At 40.0% G+C, this 15,920-nt stretch overlaps 1 protein-coding gene across 2 annotated transcripts in view; it reads right to left on the bottom strand.

Moving 5' to 3' along the window:
• Positions 1-4,123: 4,123 nt before the first annotated feature.
• The window catches only part of LOC139148237 (probable E3 ubiquitin-protein ligase DTX3), an 84,900-nt gene continuing 73,103 nt past the window's right edge, over positions 4,124-15,920 (bottom strand). The window contains exons 3-5 of one of the 2 annotated variants that reach the window (XM_070719551.1): positions 7,442-7,579; positions 6,845-7,062; positions 4,124-6,333 (exon numbers count right to left, since the gene is read on the bottom strand). In XM_070719551.1, coding sequence (XP_070575652.1) covers positions 6,264-6,333; positions 6,845-7,062; positions 7,442-7,579 — 426 coding nt within the window. In that variant the 3' untranslated portion in view covers positions 4,124-6,263. The remainder of the gene's footprint in view (positions 6,334-6,844; positions 7,063-7,441; positions 7,580-15,920) is intronic. The other variant, XM_070719550.1, reaches the window with a different exon arrangement.

Below are 15,920 nucleotides of genomic sequence, written 5' to 3'. Positions count from 1 at the left end.
GGGTTACAGAACGCTAGCCGGGGGGGGGGGGGGGGGGGCAGGGGCGTGAATAGGGATATATTGTAAATCTTGATATGGACACTTCGTTCGATGACATTTGATAGCTCCTTCCCAAAGAGTACCTCGCTCGTTCAGAGTGCCAATGATTGGAAGCTGCTATTGTTTTCGCTTCATTGGGCATGTTGTGTTCGCTTTAATTATGAAACGAGGTCGGAAAAATTGGTCCAATGAAAAACAGGTTGTATACTCAGTTGAAATTAGCTCCTGTAACTTAATAGTAACACTGTTAATTGAGGAAATCGGTCAAATTTCCGCTACGAAGGCGAGACTGACAATTGTGGTATTTCAAATGATAATTGCAATGAATTTCTACGGCATTAAACGTTACGAACGAGACTTTGTACTGTTTTTCTTTCAGTGTCATGAAATATATCATGAAGATGTTTTTATAGTTTTTGCAGTGTTCTCTCAAACAATAAGTGTTTGATCTGTTCATGTATGTTGTTTCTACGTTTCTCAATTTTGGTGTCGAATATAACTTGACGACATAATCAAGGCTTCTATGCTATTATTCAATTTCCATAGTGCTTCCAGGTTTTCAAGGATTTGAAGTTTCATGCTCACCGGACCGATATAATGACCCCTAGATGACCTTATGTCTCAAAGATGGTATCAGTTCTGGTGAGTCAAAAACAACGCTCATGAGTCAATAGTGGAACAAAATTGTTTAGTTGATACAATAATTTCCACTTTATTTACACAAATAAGGTGCAAATAGATTTTTCGAATCGTGAAGACAATAAATCACGAAGACAGCGACATTAAATTTTATTATATTACCATGCCATGTCCGTCGTTTTTTAATTGGTTGAGCTGAACCACGTGACTGGCCACAAATACACAGTAATGGTCTGTTTATGTGCCCGTGGATATGAATAATATCGTAAACATCGTAACTGTACAGCTAAAACGTAAAATTGTAATTTGTACAAAGATCATAATCAATTACAAACTTAAAGAGGCACTCCCACTTGGTAACATTTTTAAAACACATGTTTTCTAATGCCGACGGTCGAAATTTGAGGTGGCGACTGCGCGCGGATCGCGAGATATCGATAAAAACATGTCATTTCCCGAGCGTATTTTTCACATCCCGAAGTTTTACGATCGTTTCTGATTATGACCCGAAATCCCCGAAGGTTTGTTGTTGTGCTGATTGACGATATTCTAGGGAGTCCATAATAAGTTCGAACGACGCAATTTTACCTCCCACTGCGAAGACTTTAGGCCTATATACAGCATTATGCCTTCACTTTAAAACTTCTCCTTAGTTTTTGTCGTTTTCATTATTCTCAATCAGTTCTATTATATTTTTAACCAATACCACATAGATATCAGTTTTTACGTGTAAAATATTAGCAGCCTCTGATGACTACATTTTGTCGTCTGCCACACAGTTGCGCGTGGTTCGATACAAAGCGGCCGCCGCGTGGTATGCGTGCATAACATGCGGCGGCCGCTATGTATCAACCGCACGTATCTGTGCTAGTTACCTATGCGAATTCTGGTGGAATCAGCAAACTTTGTTTTCCGTTTTTTCTCCTATTCAGTAAGACTCAGCTTTCTCCCACGGGGCATGACCGATCACCGACGCGGGTGGTACCGTGGCGTACAGCAGTGTTAGCGTAGACTCGTACTCCATAGCTTAGTTGACAATGACCCCAGTGCCGAACGTTCGATATTCGGAAGCCGAATTTAGGTGGGCCACCGGAATTCAAACATTTACTTTTTGAGGACATGTTTTTATCGATATTTCGCGATCCGCGCGCAGTCGCCACGTCAAATATAGCCCGTTGGCAGTAAAAAAATGTGTTTTTAAAAATGTTACAAAGTGGGAGTGCCACTTTAAATGGAGCATTTGTGGGCCATGTTTAGACACTTTTTCAAAAAATCTCCAGATTTGCAAACTTTTACAGCGTGCGCACTACTCACTGACAAATTCTGGACCCCTCGTTCGCATGGAAAATTTTCTTAAATTTTGACGGTTTTGGGGGTTCGTTGATAATATAACGGAAATAACAGACTCCGCGCTCACCATTAACGTTTATTTATGGGCGCGGGCGAGAGGAAAGCCAAAATTAATGGCTAGGCAAGCCTCGCCCATTAATGTTTGGCTTTCCTCTCGGCCTTGCTTATAAATAAACGTTAATGGTCAGCGCGTCGCCCGTTATTTCTATATTTTTTAAATCAAATTTTAATGTCCAGTTTCTGTTATTTAAGGCGAACTTTATTCCTGCAGCAAGTGTCTATCAAGTATCTTTATAGATCTCAAATAACAACAACAAAAACAACATCAACAACAAAAGCAAAACAAAACAACAAACAACAACGAATGGGGAAATCAATGTTTTCTGAATGCAACAATGCCAAAACCTTCGTGTTTTTTGAGCTATTATTTTGATGCAAGGAAATAGACAATAGTTGCCGCAGGTGTCCACCTAGCAGTAAGCTTACAGTATCGTTGAAGCCGTATCACTCACCGACCGATCCAAACACCGGCATTCGATTCATGTTCCAAGTGAAAGATTGGTCGGCAAGACGTGCGAAGGGAAGGCATAGTGGAACCAGACCTCATCACGGAACTAAAGATCGTTATCATATACCTAGATTCACGTACCCATGTAAACCTATGGGAAAAGGCGCTCTTACAGGTGTGTAATAAGTTGCCGTATCACGCCCAGGCACACTTTGCCCAAATAAGGTAGTGTGCGCGCTTTTTCGAACTTTTTCGTTGTCGTTGCTACGCGCGTTGCTATCCACGTACATTCCATTCGAAAGCACGTCAGGGCGAGATTCGAACCCGTTTCTATGCGCTTCGCTCGTAGTTTTGAAGCAAATTGTAGACAGTTCGAATCTTATTCCGATCAAAATTGGTTTAAAAGAAGCAGTCTCCTCTTAATGTTTTGCTGAGAAAGTGTGTTTTAACGAGCAGGATCAACTACTCATCTGTGCTCATTCTGTAGTGACATTGGCGTTCGCAAATATAGAACAAGCTCGTGACGCGTTCCACAACAGAACAAATGACAACATCGTACACATTAGGCCTAATCCGCAAAGTTGCGTGGCTCATGTTTTTTTTTAATTTACGCCCATAACTTTAACAAAATTTTATTGATAAATACTGAAACATATCACAACCATTCAATAAGGTATATGATAAAACCTTTACGGCCCAGATACGGGTTTTGCGGACCTCGGTCGTACGGCGTACGGGCCCTCGCACGCTCGGGCCCTTCCGCCGTACAACCTCGGTCCGCAAAACCCGTATCAGGGCCGTAAAGATCGTTACGACACCACATCCATTGACACAATTATCTAAACACGTTTATAACATTTCGCGAGGAGCAGGCATATCCAGAATACATCATTACTTTCAAATGAATATCATATTTGTGTGTTTAACATTAAAGGGACTTCCGAAACTATATAATTTTTAGTTTGATTTCATGGTCGATTTCTGTGGCACGACAATGTCAAACATAAGCCTGTATCGTTGCATCATGTCAAAGAGTTTTTGTTAAAGGATTTAAGTAGTTCAACGTAAGTGGCTTGTGCTACATAAATGCCTCATTCTCTGACAAGGTCTACACTATTGTGAAAAAGGCATTAGTCAATATTCATAAGTACATGAGTGTACACCACTCTGTTTCGTGCAAACACATGAACGCCATCGGGGAGCTGCAGATGGTGCAGTATTTAGAGCAACATTCTCTATATCAGTTGATTCTAGTTTTGCACTCTTATTCGAAGGGGACAACGAAATCTCGAGCAGAGCCATGGAACATGGGAATGGTAAGGACATGTCAGAGAATGAGATATATATGTTGCACAGGCCACTTACGTTGACTACAATAACATGTTCACTTAATTCATTACCTTCATCGAGAAAGTAAGACTTTTGTTTGCCAGATTTCAGTATATTGCATTCGTTTGGAGAACCTGACATTTTCCTTGTGATTAAAGGTAGCAGCTCTTTTCATGATCAGTAATTATGTCTTCGCAGTCGCTCCACCACCTTGCATTAGTTTGGTGCAAATAAGAAATGATAAGCCAGAGATTATTTCAGCGATACTATCTACATTTTTATTTACATTATTTTTTACAAAGACACAGCATTACACGCAAATGGTAGTAAAAATTACTGCACCATTACAGGGACTTTAAAGTCACAGTGCTTTCACCATGACAATCAACAACACATCATGTGGTGGTCACAATCAGTAAATGGCCAAAAGGCGGATCTTGTATTTCACCAGCTTGTCATTGCCTCTGTACAACATTTTCTTTAACAGTTAGTCTCAAACATGAAATTGTAATCGGAGGTGATAAGAACTTCAAGCGGCGATAACATTGATTCTCAGTATTATGGATATGATTGATTGATTCTCAGTGAATATGAAAGAGAATAGCCTAAAGTTTTCTTGAGCAAAATTTGAGGGACGGTATAAATCGTTAAGTTTAACAAGGCACGCTACTGATGCATAAAATTTGACTGCAAAATTAACTGCCACAAAACAAAACTTAAACACTTTGAGTGGATTGAACTGATATAGAATTAACTGAACCTCACCATTCGCTATGATTCACTTTCATAATCACGTTGTCCTATAATTATTCTTATACAAAATATGTGCTGATAAACGCTAAACGTAACACTATAACTGTTGATGGCCGCGTTAAATACAGATATTACAAATATGGCTCCTCTGCAGAAAATAATCATAAAAGTAATAAAATCTGTCCAATAACAATTCAAGTTCAAATAAAGAATAAAACCGAATACAAATCAATAACTGGTAACACTATACAGAACAAAAGATCAGCAAAGTTTTAATTATTTTCCCTCATTACATGTTGAAGAAACTTAACATTACAAAGCGGAACAGTTACCCTACTTGTTAAACTAGATGATTTTTAATACTTTCACAACGGCTAAGCCCCTTCAGCTTTTGATGTATATCCGAGTACACTTTGTTCTGGTTGTAAAATGCAACATGTTCAACTTTTTTCGACATGTTATAAATTGTTGCTCAATAATTCAGAATTTTTTATATCGGATTCGAAATCACGTCCCATACGATACCTAGCGGAGTAAGCCATCAAAACCGCTCGGTAAATCCATACTTACAGAATATATGGACCTTGATAATACTTTGTCTTACAGTGCTTGAACTTCTAATGAAATGTCTGTAGCTCTTGGGAGCTTAGAAGATACGGGACCCTGGTATATATAATTTCTCATTATTATTGAATTCGCTCCGCAGACGATCAAGAAAACTTTGAATCTGAGTATTTCCGACTTTCTCTCTCGAGAAGAAAAAAATGACAAGTTAGAATCTTAAATTTTAACACATGTAGGTCTATAATCTATTCATCTGCATCAGAAGTCAGGCCTATAGAAATAAAAAAATACAAAATAATTTACAAGTTACAAGGAAAGCATATTTTTCAAACACCAAGGATATTTTCTGATGCTACATCATCGCCAAAAATCCTTCACAGTCATAACTTAATTTAAAAAGAAAAACAGTAAAAAAGCGGGGGAGATATGACATGTGCGTTGTTAGAGACTAAGAAGTGTAAGAAGGTATATTCATCGGGCAAATTCCAACCGAAAATATCACAGAATTATCATGGCTGCAATAAAATTAATTTCTTCATTATGAATTTTGTCTGATAAATTTGAAATAATTCTCTTTTCGACGTAACGAGCATTACGTTTTGAGTCAGGTAGATGCACCATTTCTCCGTAACTCTTTAATTAAATGTCTGAGATCCGTTGCCATATCGAGGCTGTGCGAAAAGTGTCACAGTCGAAATGTACGCTACGCTCTCAATCTCTGATACATCTAAAAAGAAAATCGTCCTTTATCACATAAACTATTAGTATTGTTCATCAATACGTTACCTTTTGGCATTTGTTACTGTAAAACGTTGAATCTTTAACTGTACGGCTGAATTGTAAAGTGATTTTCATACAGTTTTTTGCCCAGCTTATTTTCTTGCTTACCGAATATGGTCCTATACGTAATTGGTATACATTAGAATATGGCTAAGAAGGAATTCACAATTACTGTACATCCTAAAATACTACAGTATTATTCTATGCTTCATATTTTCAATATAAAACTCAGTTACTCGTGTAAGTATGCCCTCATGTGAAAAGATTATTTGATCACACACTTTCGAAACTTTTCACGTTGCTATTTGATTCCTTTGGCGGCCAGTTCATCTTTCACTCGTCTTAGGTAGTCCGAGTCGGGGTAACCATAGCTGGAGATGAAACACATAAATACAAACTAGTATTACATAACGCATACAACTAGAGCAATTATGCTTTGAAGGGATCTTGTGGCTAAATTGTCACAATATTAACGACACGGGGTGCCAATGGCGACGCTAACGTTCACCGATATGTTCTTTTCGGTAGCAATAATTGCGCAATGCGCATACGATAACTTAATCAGTACACGATGTCCTTGCGATGACTTCGGCGATTAATATTCCAACACCATGGCTTTTTCCTTCCATTTCAAGACTGTGATCACATGGAAGCACTATTACCAACACGATTACCAAATATTTGTCATGGTATGATGTAAAAATTTCACTAAATGCACTTATCATACTCACACCTTCTGTACTGTTAAATCTTGAAGTTTGTTTTTGTAAACATTAATTCAGAACACGATCTATAGGTAAGCTGCTGACATTCTAAAAACAGACTATCCTACTGAATGTATAAATTACAGTGCAGGTACATAATTAGAAGAAAACGTTTTACCTAGTAGGTCCTCCAGTTCTGCTGGTCTTATGATGGACATCATTCCAAACCACGCAATCTGTCTGTCCTGTTGTGTGTGATGTTCCTATGGTGAACAGTAATCTTTTGTTGAATGCTTTCTCAAGCAAATCAAGGACATCTCGCCCCTCGGGGTTGTTGGGCAGATATGCTCTTCTCATAGTTCCAGTGTACGGTTTTCCGGGGTTTGGATGCTCTGCCTACAAGAACAAAATTATCGTCATAATAACAGAGTTTATGTTTTTGGTGACTAGTGATTAGTGTTTAGTTTAATAAGTGTATGTCATGATTGTTGCATTTTGGCAATGCAAGACTACTCTGTTTTACAGGTCAGCGGCCATATATCGAGATTTTGACCCTATATATATCATCAAGGTTTCGCCAAGTAATAAATACAACCATTCCCAAATTTGCTGATATCTGAAACTTCCACACGCAAAAATATATTTACGAAAGTTTCTCTAGAGAGGCAGAGTCATCGGTCGCGGGATCAGTTTGTCAGGCTGATCTATGATTTCCGAATGAAACTTTAAAACATTGAAAATGTAAATTTCATTATTTTAGTCAATCAGTACACACCTCCTGTATACCATCTGGAAAGAAGTAGTCGATTACGATGGTACCAAAGCTACTGTAACCCGGTAACGGTGATGAATCGACTTGGTACTCCATCTTGCTACTCCTGGGTTGGTTTCCATCGACGAGTACGACAGCTTTCTGACATGACGGACATTTAGAGTTGCTAGCAAAGTGCTTGCCAGCACAGGTTTCACAGATGAGAAAACCACAGCAGAGTAACTTTTTCAGTTTCACATTGTCATCTGCGCATATCGTACAATCTCCGATACCACCATCCTGCGAAATAGAGTCTATATTTGACGTTGCTCCTATCTTGGTGGTTATTAAACCAGATCCCGTTGTATGCAATGTAGAACCGTGCGACGTTACTCCATAATGGCCGGATGGGGAATGTGAACCAAGATCGCTCGGTTTGGTAAAGGTATATGATGACGAGAGAGACGGAAATAGCGATGATGTACTTGTGACTTGGGGTTTCTTAAGTTGCAATGAAAGATGATGGGAAGATATATGCTGTGACGTTTTAGAACTCTTCCTTAAAGTGTCTACATCTATAGACAGGTGTTTTGCCGTTCGTTGTGATCGGTGTCGGTGATCTGTCTTGGGCGTTACAGAAGCATGACCTGAACGGGAAGTAGTTGGTGACGCCTGTCCCTGAAGGGTTGATAAATTTGCATGAGCTCCTGCAATGTTACGAGAGAAAAACTCGACGATGACGCTCCCACAGTGTCTGGCTCTATGTTTACGAAAACGATATCTTCAAGGTGCCCGGTTTTGTTGATTTTAGACGAAAACTTGATCAGGGCATCATACATAGCCCTCGCACACGTATCTTTTGGCATTCCATGTACGCCTACGATAAAAAGTTAACAGAGGAGAAAAAAGTTACAACAGAAGTCAATAAATGCCATGTAAAATTACAATTTGCTCAAGGTAGTATGCGCTTCAAAAGTCAAAGACCAAACTTTTTTCTTAAACTTTCCTCAATGAAATTTTGAACCATTCTTACCATATCAAGAATCAAAATCAGGGACCACCTTGTCAAGTTTGGTACCAGAGAAGCAAATTACCTTACATTTACCGATATTTTAATTTCAAAATGGCCACTATCCCTGTGTGAACTTTATGGAATGATAACATTTTCGAAAAACTAAGACGATGAATATTTTGTTACACATAGAGCTTTAATGAGTCCCACAGGTGGTAGATCCGAAAAAAGAATTGAAGTCCCAATATCTGTCCCCGAAGGCGTATTCTACACCATATAGACTCGTTTTACTACACCAGTTTCCCCAATGTTTCATAATGTCGGAAAGAAAATTCAAGAATTTTGCAAATCTCCGTTACTTTTATCAAAGCTCTACAAATCGTGCTGTGACCACTGGCAGAGTTTTCTGTTTCGCTGTTGTTTTCCTTCACTATATGTAAAGTTTACAATCAAGTACTCTCCATTCACAATTCAGGATTGTGTAGCATTATGAGCTGCAAAGTGTTTGTCAAAATTTTTTATAGTGCTGATTACCTGAGCTTACGGCCGGAATCGCCACAGATTTTGCTTTCTAACATCAGCACACTGCAGAACGTGTTCTACTGTCTCGCATAGTAAGCGTTCACTTGCTGTTCCATGGTAACCCAGATCGGGCCAAATGCGTGTAAGATAAATTGAGCTTTAGTCGTCCAGCCCCAGTCATTGCTACTTGAGAAACATTCAGAAAGCCATGTTTCTTAACCCAGGCTCTAGATTCTCCTTGTATCTTCTGACCACCTGCTCTCACTAAAGCCTTTGCAACACCTCCCCCGTGTTCAAGATTCTCATTTGCCGCATTAACGATTATGTCCACAAATTCCTGTGTAATATCGCCATGTTTAACAACAACACGCAAGCCTTCGTCGGTGATAAAGCTGTAGTGACGTTTCTCGAGGTGCGACTGCAGTTCTTCGTCCAAACTTTGGTTCTCCGTAAAGATTTCTTATCACCAGATCTCGTAGTGCTCTCATCTGTAGCTCCGCCCGTACGATTAGAGGTGTCGCTTCTTGATGATATGCTCAATTTTTCCGATATTCGGGGTCCAAGTTGGATCGAGGAATTTGTTTCTTTGCAAGATGATGTTAACAACTGTGTCATAGAATTTGTTCTTTGACTTTCTTTGGATGTTTCATATTTTTCTTCCTCGTCGCGGATGTATGCCTTTAATTTCTTCATCGCAGGATCTATGTGCCGCTTCTCCTCACCGTAGACAACAATTTCATAATCGTTCAGGTTATTTTTCACGTAGACAAAGGACTGTTCCTCATTGACACGTTCCAATATACGACGAAGTGAAACTATGGTTACTTTTAAGTCTCCTACGCTGAGTTTATCTGTCCGGACGCTATCGCGGATGCTTTTGTACAGACTTTTCATATCGTTAGACGCCTTCGATAGTCCATCTAGTTGAGTGGAACACGTTAGGCCTTTAATGTCATACGGTTTTACATCGCGTGAGATTGTCACAAAATTTGACTGCTCAATCTGTCTAATTTCCTTGCACTTCGTCTTAAACATAAACCTAATTAAGTCTTCATCCATCGATATTTCCTCGTTGTCACATGTGATGTTTTTTGCTGTTAAGTAATCGCGCTCGTCACATCGATTTGATAAATTTGAGGAAGACAAATCGTCGTCAGTGCGATCTGATGGCTTCCCTTTCTGTGACTCATTCTCTTTGTTTGACTGAATGGTTTGGAGTGCTGCAACGTCTTTTCTCTTGATCGTCCTTCTGTCATCGTCCGTTTCAAATGATTTACTTAGCTTCGTTTGTGCTTTTTCTGATAACACATTACTTACTAAAGTCTCGGAACCCGGGGGTTTCGTTTGAGGTTCGTGAAGTAATATTGTCATCATCATCTGTCTTTCCCGATCTTCAGATGCTAAATCAAAGGCATTCTTGTCACTCTGCGAGGGCTGGGAATCTTCGACTGTATATTCCTGCTTGTTGTATGGTTGTGACGAGGTTGTGTTTAGAAAATCACCACCACTGTCATTGTCGTTGTTTTCTTGCCACACCTTCTGTTTGTCTAGCTGACTAGCCGGAACATCTTTGGTCCTGATACTCCATAACGCATTTTCTCCTCATCAATAGTGACCTCTCTTGGTCTACTTGATTCGATATCGTATCACTTTCTGAGTGACTCTTGTCGCCGTAGATACTCTTCCCAAAAGCTGCTGCGAATTCAGAGGAGAAGAATCATGGGACCTCGATGTTTGATCTGTTTCCACGTCACTGTTCGTCTCTACTTCTCGATTTACAGAAGCTGAATAAGTACCATTGTTGTCTCTGAGCTGATACTTGAGATCACTGCTTGTTTTTCACTATTATCGATGTATTCTTGCAGGAGCAATACTTCAAACTTTTCAAGGCATGGTCGCTGCCAGTGAAGTCTGTTGGATATTTCGGACTCTCCTTAACACCAGCTGATCTTGCTAAATGGCATACCATGCGTAATCTGCACTGAGCCATTTAGCGCCTTGTGCTGAGGTCATTTTAAACATCTAGTGAGGAATAAGGAAGGAAAATATAACAAACTGATATAACAATATCACAGTTAAAATTTCGTAAAATATGCTTGTGCATTGACATGGGAGACGTGTACATTTCTTACTCAGTGCCAGTTAAAACCTCAATGATGCTAACTTTTAACAATTTTTTTACCTTCGATATTACCCGTTATTCCCGTACATTCCTTGTGGAAAGAAATACGCTAGATTTGTGCAGCCGGAGTTGACATGCCGCGTAGGTTTATTGATAAAGTCTATGTTGTGCATGTAAATGAGAACGCTGATACTGGTGACATCATATCGACCTCGCAAGATGTCCGGGACCACGCCACCTGCGCGATCAATATACAAGTCTACACGTCGTGCTATCAATGGCAAAATGACCTGTGAATGAATTTCGTTTGTAGCAACATACTTTAGCAGAATGTCACGAAGATAATGAGTTGTAATACGGCTAGATTTCAAATCTTTGTAAACGTAAGGCCTTATTAGCCTGCAAGTACTATTGCATACCGACGAGCTGAATGACCAGGAAAAGTCAAGGCGAGGCCTATATATATCTCTGCGAAAATTCTAAAGTACAAAACTCTTGCCGGTTAAGCCTTTGCACTTGTCCTTGTAAGGATTAGATACTCGGTACGTTCGATATCATTTTGAAATGTTTTTTTTTTAAGATTTATTATAAAATGCGATGAAGTACGACTTTGGTACTGCATTCAAGGTATGTTTTGTTCTCTTCTGTATGTTTTAAAAAAATTCTACGGAAGATGTATTGCTGTGTTGTCTATACAACATATCTTTACTAGACGGATCAGAGATCAATTATTTATTTTCGACGAAATGTTGGTAATACCACATAATGGAAAAAAAAAACAATTCTTCTCTCACTCGTCAATTCATTGAGCAACTTGTTCTCCGTACACGAGGCCTGAAATTGCTGTCCGGACTAGAATTTAATTTTCAGTCGTTTTATCATACATAGTATGTGATTGTGAGATGGGCTTCGCATGCATATTCAGCATCATTACCATGTACTTTTATAAAGGGAAGGTGCCGTTTGAAACAAAAGTATGAAAAATGAACCAAAGTTGGCGTTTCTGGGGCTTTAATGTGTCATCGTCCTTTTGTACCATTTTGACACATCCTAATTTGATGCTATCAGTCAGTATTTGAAACAGACATAAAAGCGGATCGTATGACATTTCAAAAAAAGGATCGCCTCATTGCACGACCTCCGAATCCAACGTCTCACAACTGCCTCGGCGCGTTGCACTGTCAGAGTGGTTAACCTTAATAACGTTCCAGAGAGTCAACAAGACAGAAGCAGGGCGCGCGCCACTACAGTGTGCCACGTGTCATATATTTCATGTGTTTTGCCATGGCAAAGCATTTTGAAAGTAGGTCACGTGCCATTAAAATATTAACAAAAAAAACATGTTAAGAAATTAATTCACGCTAAATTATGCAAATTACTTGTTTTTTTTGTTCTACCCTCTATTGCTAAATATGGTCGCCTGGTCTTGAACAACAATAAAGATTGAAGCGGATTGTACATCTGTGGATGAAAATAACTATTACGATTGGCAGAACTTTACTTATTTTGAACATTTGGAATCAAGATTTATTATCCAAGTGAAACCAATGTCTCGGCACGGATGGAACAAAAAACTGTGACTACTATGGAAGTGGTACCGACGAATACACTTTTCTCAAGTGAAAACTATATATTACGCTATGTTTTCTACAACCTGTTCTACCCATTGCTCGCCCACCCTAAGTCACTGGCATCACCACTCAGTTTATGTTCTCGACGCCCATCACCTCGAAATTATACACCGGATTATGAGTATTGAGGGAGGTGGATGGGAGCCTAACAGGTAAGTATGAAGCTAGGAGAAAACCTTTCTAGTTAAGAAAAGTATTCTCCGGCGCATTCATACTCACCTGTTAGAACTATACATTAGGCTAAAAGAATGCAAAGATACTCGGAGGTGGGTTCATGACCGAGAGGAAACAAAATTATCCCACACTCACCAGCCTTATCGTCTTTTGTTGGAAGACCGCAAACGGCTCTACCAAATGAGTTCCTTTCTTCCATATATCTCTTATATGGAAGGAAGTAATGTTGTGTTGACTATCCAAGATGCAGCTTCCACAATCTCATTTAGTGGCGTTCCTTGGAATAAGGCCCATGAAGAGAAGAGACTCCTTGTGTCATGTGTTTTGACAATAATTGCATCTTTTTCAACTGCGCTTTCACATGTCATCTGTACAGTTTGAACAATCAAGCTTGCCAACGTGTCTCTCGTCGCTGGTTTGTGGTTGTTTGACTTGAACGTAATGAACAACTGCTTGGTGTTTCCTCTGAGGTTTTCTGTTGCTTTTAGGTAATATCTCAGAGCTCTACATGGACAGATAAATCTTTCGTCTGCATCCCCTAAAAAATCAGATAGTTTGGGGATGTGGATAGCTTTTGACAGATAGGACATAGAGTCATTCTTGGCCAAAAACCCCGCTGCTGGCATGAGCGTTACCCCGCCAGGGTCCCGGTGCATGTGGTTGCAATTCACAGACAGAGCATGTAAGGAGCTACACCTTCCCGATGCAACTGCAATCAAGAATGCTGTTTTTTAAGTCTGCAGTTTTAATGATGCTGTACTCATTGGTTCAAATGGGCTTTTACCCAACATACGTGGTACCAATGGCAAATTCCAGGAAGGGGCCAGGCGCCTTGTTGGTGATCTAGCCGGTAAGTATGCTTTGAGTAACTTCTCAGGTTCTTGATTCATCCCCACTTTGTGAATGGCTGATATAGCTGCTCCGTAACCTGCTATAGTTCTAGCTGTTAGGCTCTTATTAACAAATAAATACTCAAGGAAATCAGCGATCTGAGTTACAGAGGCTGACAGAGGAGGTACTCCCCTATCTCTAGCCCAAGAGAAAAACACTCTGATTCGACCATCGTATGTCTTGTATGTGGACTGTCTCCTTGCTTGCGAGGCTCTGTTTGCAATTGGGACAGAAAAGCCTTTCTCAATGAACTGATTCTTGACAATTTCCAGTTAACTTGAATATCTATGGATCCTGATGGAAAATCCTGCTGAGGGGTTGGTATAACATTTGATCCCCTGGTTGGAGACAGAGGGGGGGGGGTTCCACTAGTAATTCTATCAGTTCGGGAAACCATGCTTGCCTTGGCCAAAAGGGAGCTATCAGAATTACAACACTGTCCTGTGCTCTGATTTTCCCTAGGACTTTGTGGATGAGTGCTAGTGGAGGAAATGCATACGCCAACATTCCTGCCCATGAAATCGACAGGGCATCATGCTGCTGGCTCTGCGGATACATAAGTTGGAAGTTGATGGTAGACCTTGATGCAAAGAGGTCTATGAGTGGACGGCCCCACCTCTGAAAAAAATATTATGTAAACAATGGATCGGTTCAGTGTCCACTCTGTTGGAGAATCTTCCCCGTTACAGAGCATCGATATCTGTCAGGGTGTTCCTTCGTCCTGGTATGTGAGCTGCTTTCAGTGTCATTCCCCTCTTTAGACACCACCTGAGTATGTTACATAACAGAATACAGAGACTGAGCAATTGTTCCCCTCTTCTGATTGTTTATATAACTGACAACTGTCGTGTTGTCCGTTCTGAATTGTACCACTTGATTCTTCACTAAGGTTACAAAGTGCTTTAGTGTCATGATGAAATACGGCTTGCATATCTAGCCAGTTTATGTGTCTCTTCTGTTGGAGTTTGGTCTATTGGCCTAAAGTCTGGAAGTCTTCCAGATGTCCTCCCCAACCTAAGTTTGAGGCATCTGTTGTTAGTACACAAGTGGCATTGGGTTGTGTTCAGCTCGTCCCCTGTAGGAGATTTGATGGATCCTCCCACCATTGCAATAATGATTAGGTGACATATCACTGGAATTGGGAAATGCAGATTTCGAGACAACGGTCTCCTATGAGCAAGCAGATATATCTGTATTGGTCTCATGTGAAGTCTTGCCCATCGTATTAGGTCTATACATGAAGCCATCAGGCCCAAAAGATGGAGTAGTAAGAGACTCTGAATTACTGTTTTGGTTTTTATTTTCTTTACACACTCTAGATGTATTTTATCCTGTCTGGTTAAGGGAAAACTTTGCCTAACTTTAAGTTGAAGGCTGCTCCGAGAAAATGGAATATTTGCCTCGGAATTGGGTCGGATCTCCCCAATATTGGAACCCATCCCAGTCTTACTACAAGCTGGGCCATTTCTTGGGTTTGGGTAATTAATATTTCCCTTATGGTCTGTCTTAGGAGCCAATAGTCTAAGTACGCTGGGGGAAAGAGTGATTTTTTTTTACAAGTAAGCAAGGACTGTCTTTATCACTTTGGTGAAAACCCTTGGTGCTGAAGACAGGCCGAAAGGGAGGGCTTTGAACTGATATACCCTGCCCTCGAAAGCAAAGTGTAGGAAATTCCTGTGTTCTTGGTAAATTGCTATTTGGAAATATGCGTCTGTGAGATCCAGGGATGTTGCCCAATCCCCTTTTCGGAGACTTAGGTGTTAGGAAAAGGTTTTCTATTCCCCCAACTAAAGGATTTGAAAACCCCTGACGTAGTGCGAGCATCCTTTAACATCTTGTCACTCTGTGAGTTAGTTCAGAAAATTTCCCACCAAACAGATCTGGTCCGTTGAGAGAAATCTTTTACAGTTCAACTCTGTCACTTTCATCACCGATCTTGAGTTCATCAAAATATAGTTCAGGGCGATTCAGACTGAATCTTGTTGATGCTCTTATGGTTAAATCTTCCATTTCAACTAGAGCCTTTGCCACCTCTTCAGCCAGGTTAGCCGCAAACTCTTCAGAAGCTTAAGGTTCCAAGACAAGAAATTGACCATTTTAAACTAACAATTCTCTAGTGTTTAATAAGCTCAGAACCCCCGTAAATTGTAT

The sequence above is a fragment of the Ptychodera flava genome, chromosome 13, assembly GCF_041260155.1.
Source record: "Ptychodera flava strain L36383 chromosome 13, AS_Pfla_20210202, whole genome shotgun sequence".
Lineage (NCBI taxonomy): Eukaryota > Metazoa > Hemichordata > Enteropneusta > Ptychoderidae > Ptychodera > Ptychodera flava.
Note: the sequence above shows the minus strand (reverse complement) of the source record. Positions and strands in the feature narration are given on the sequence as shown.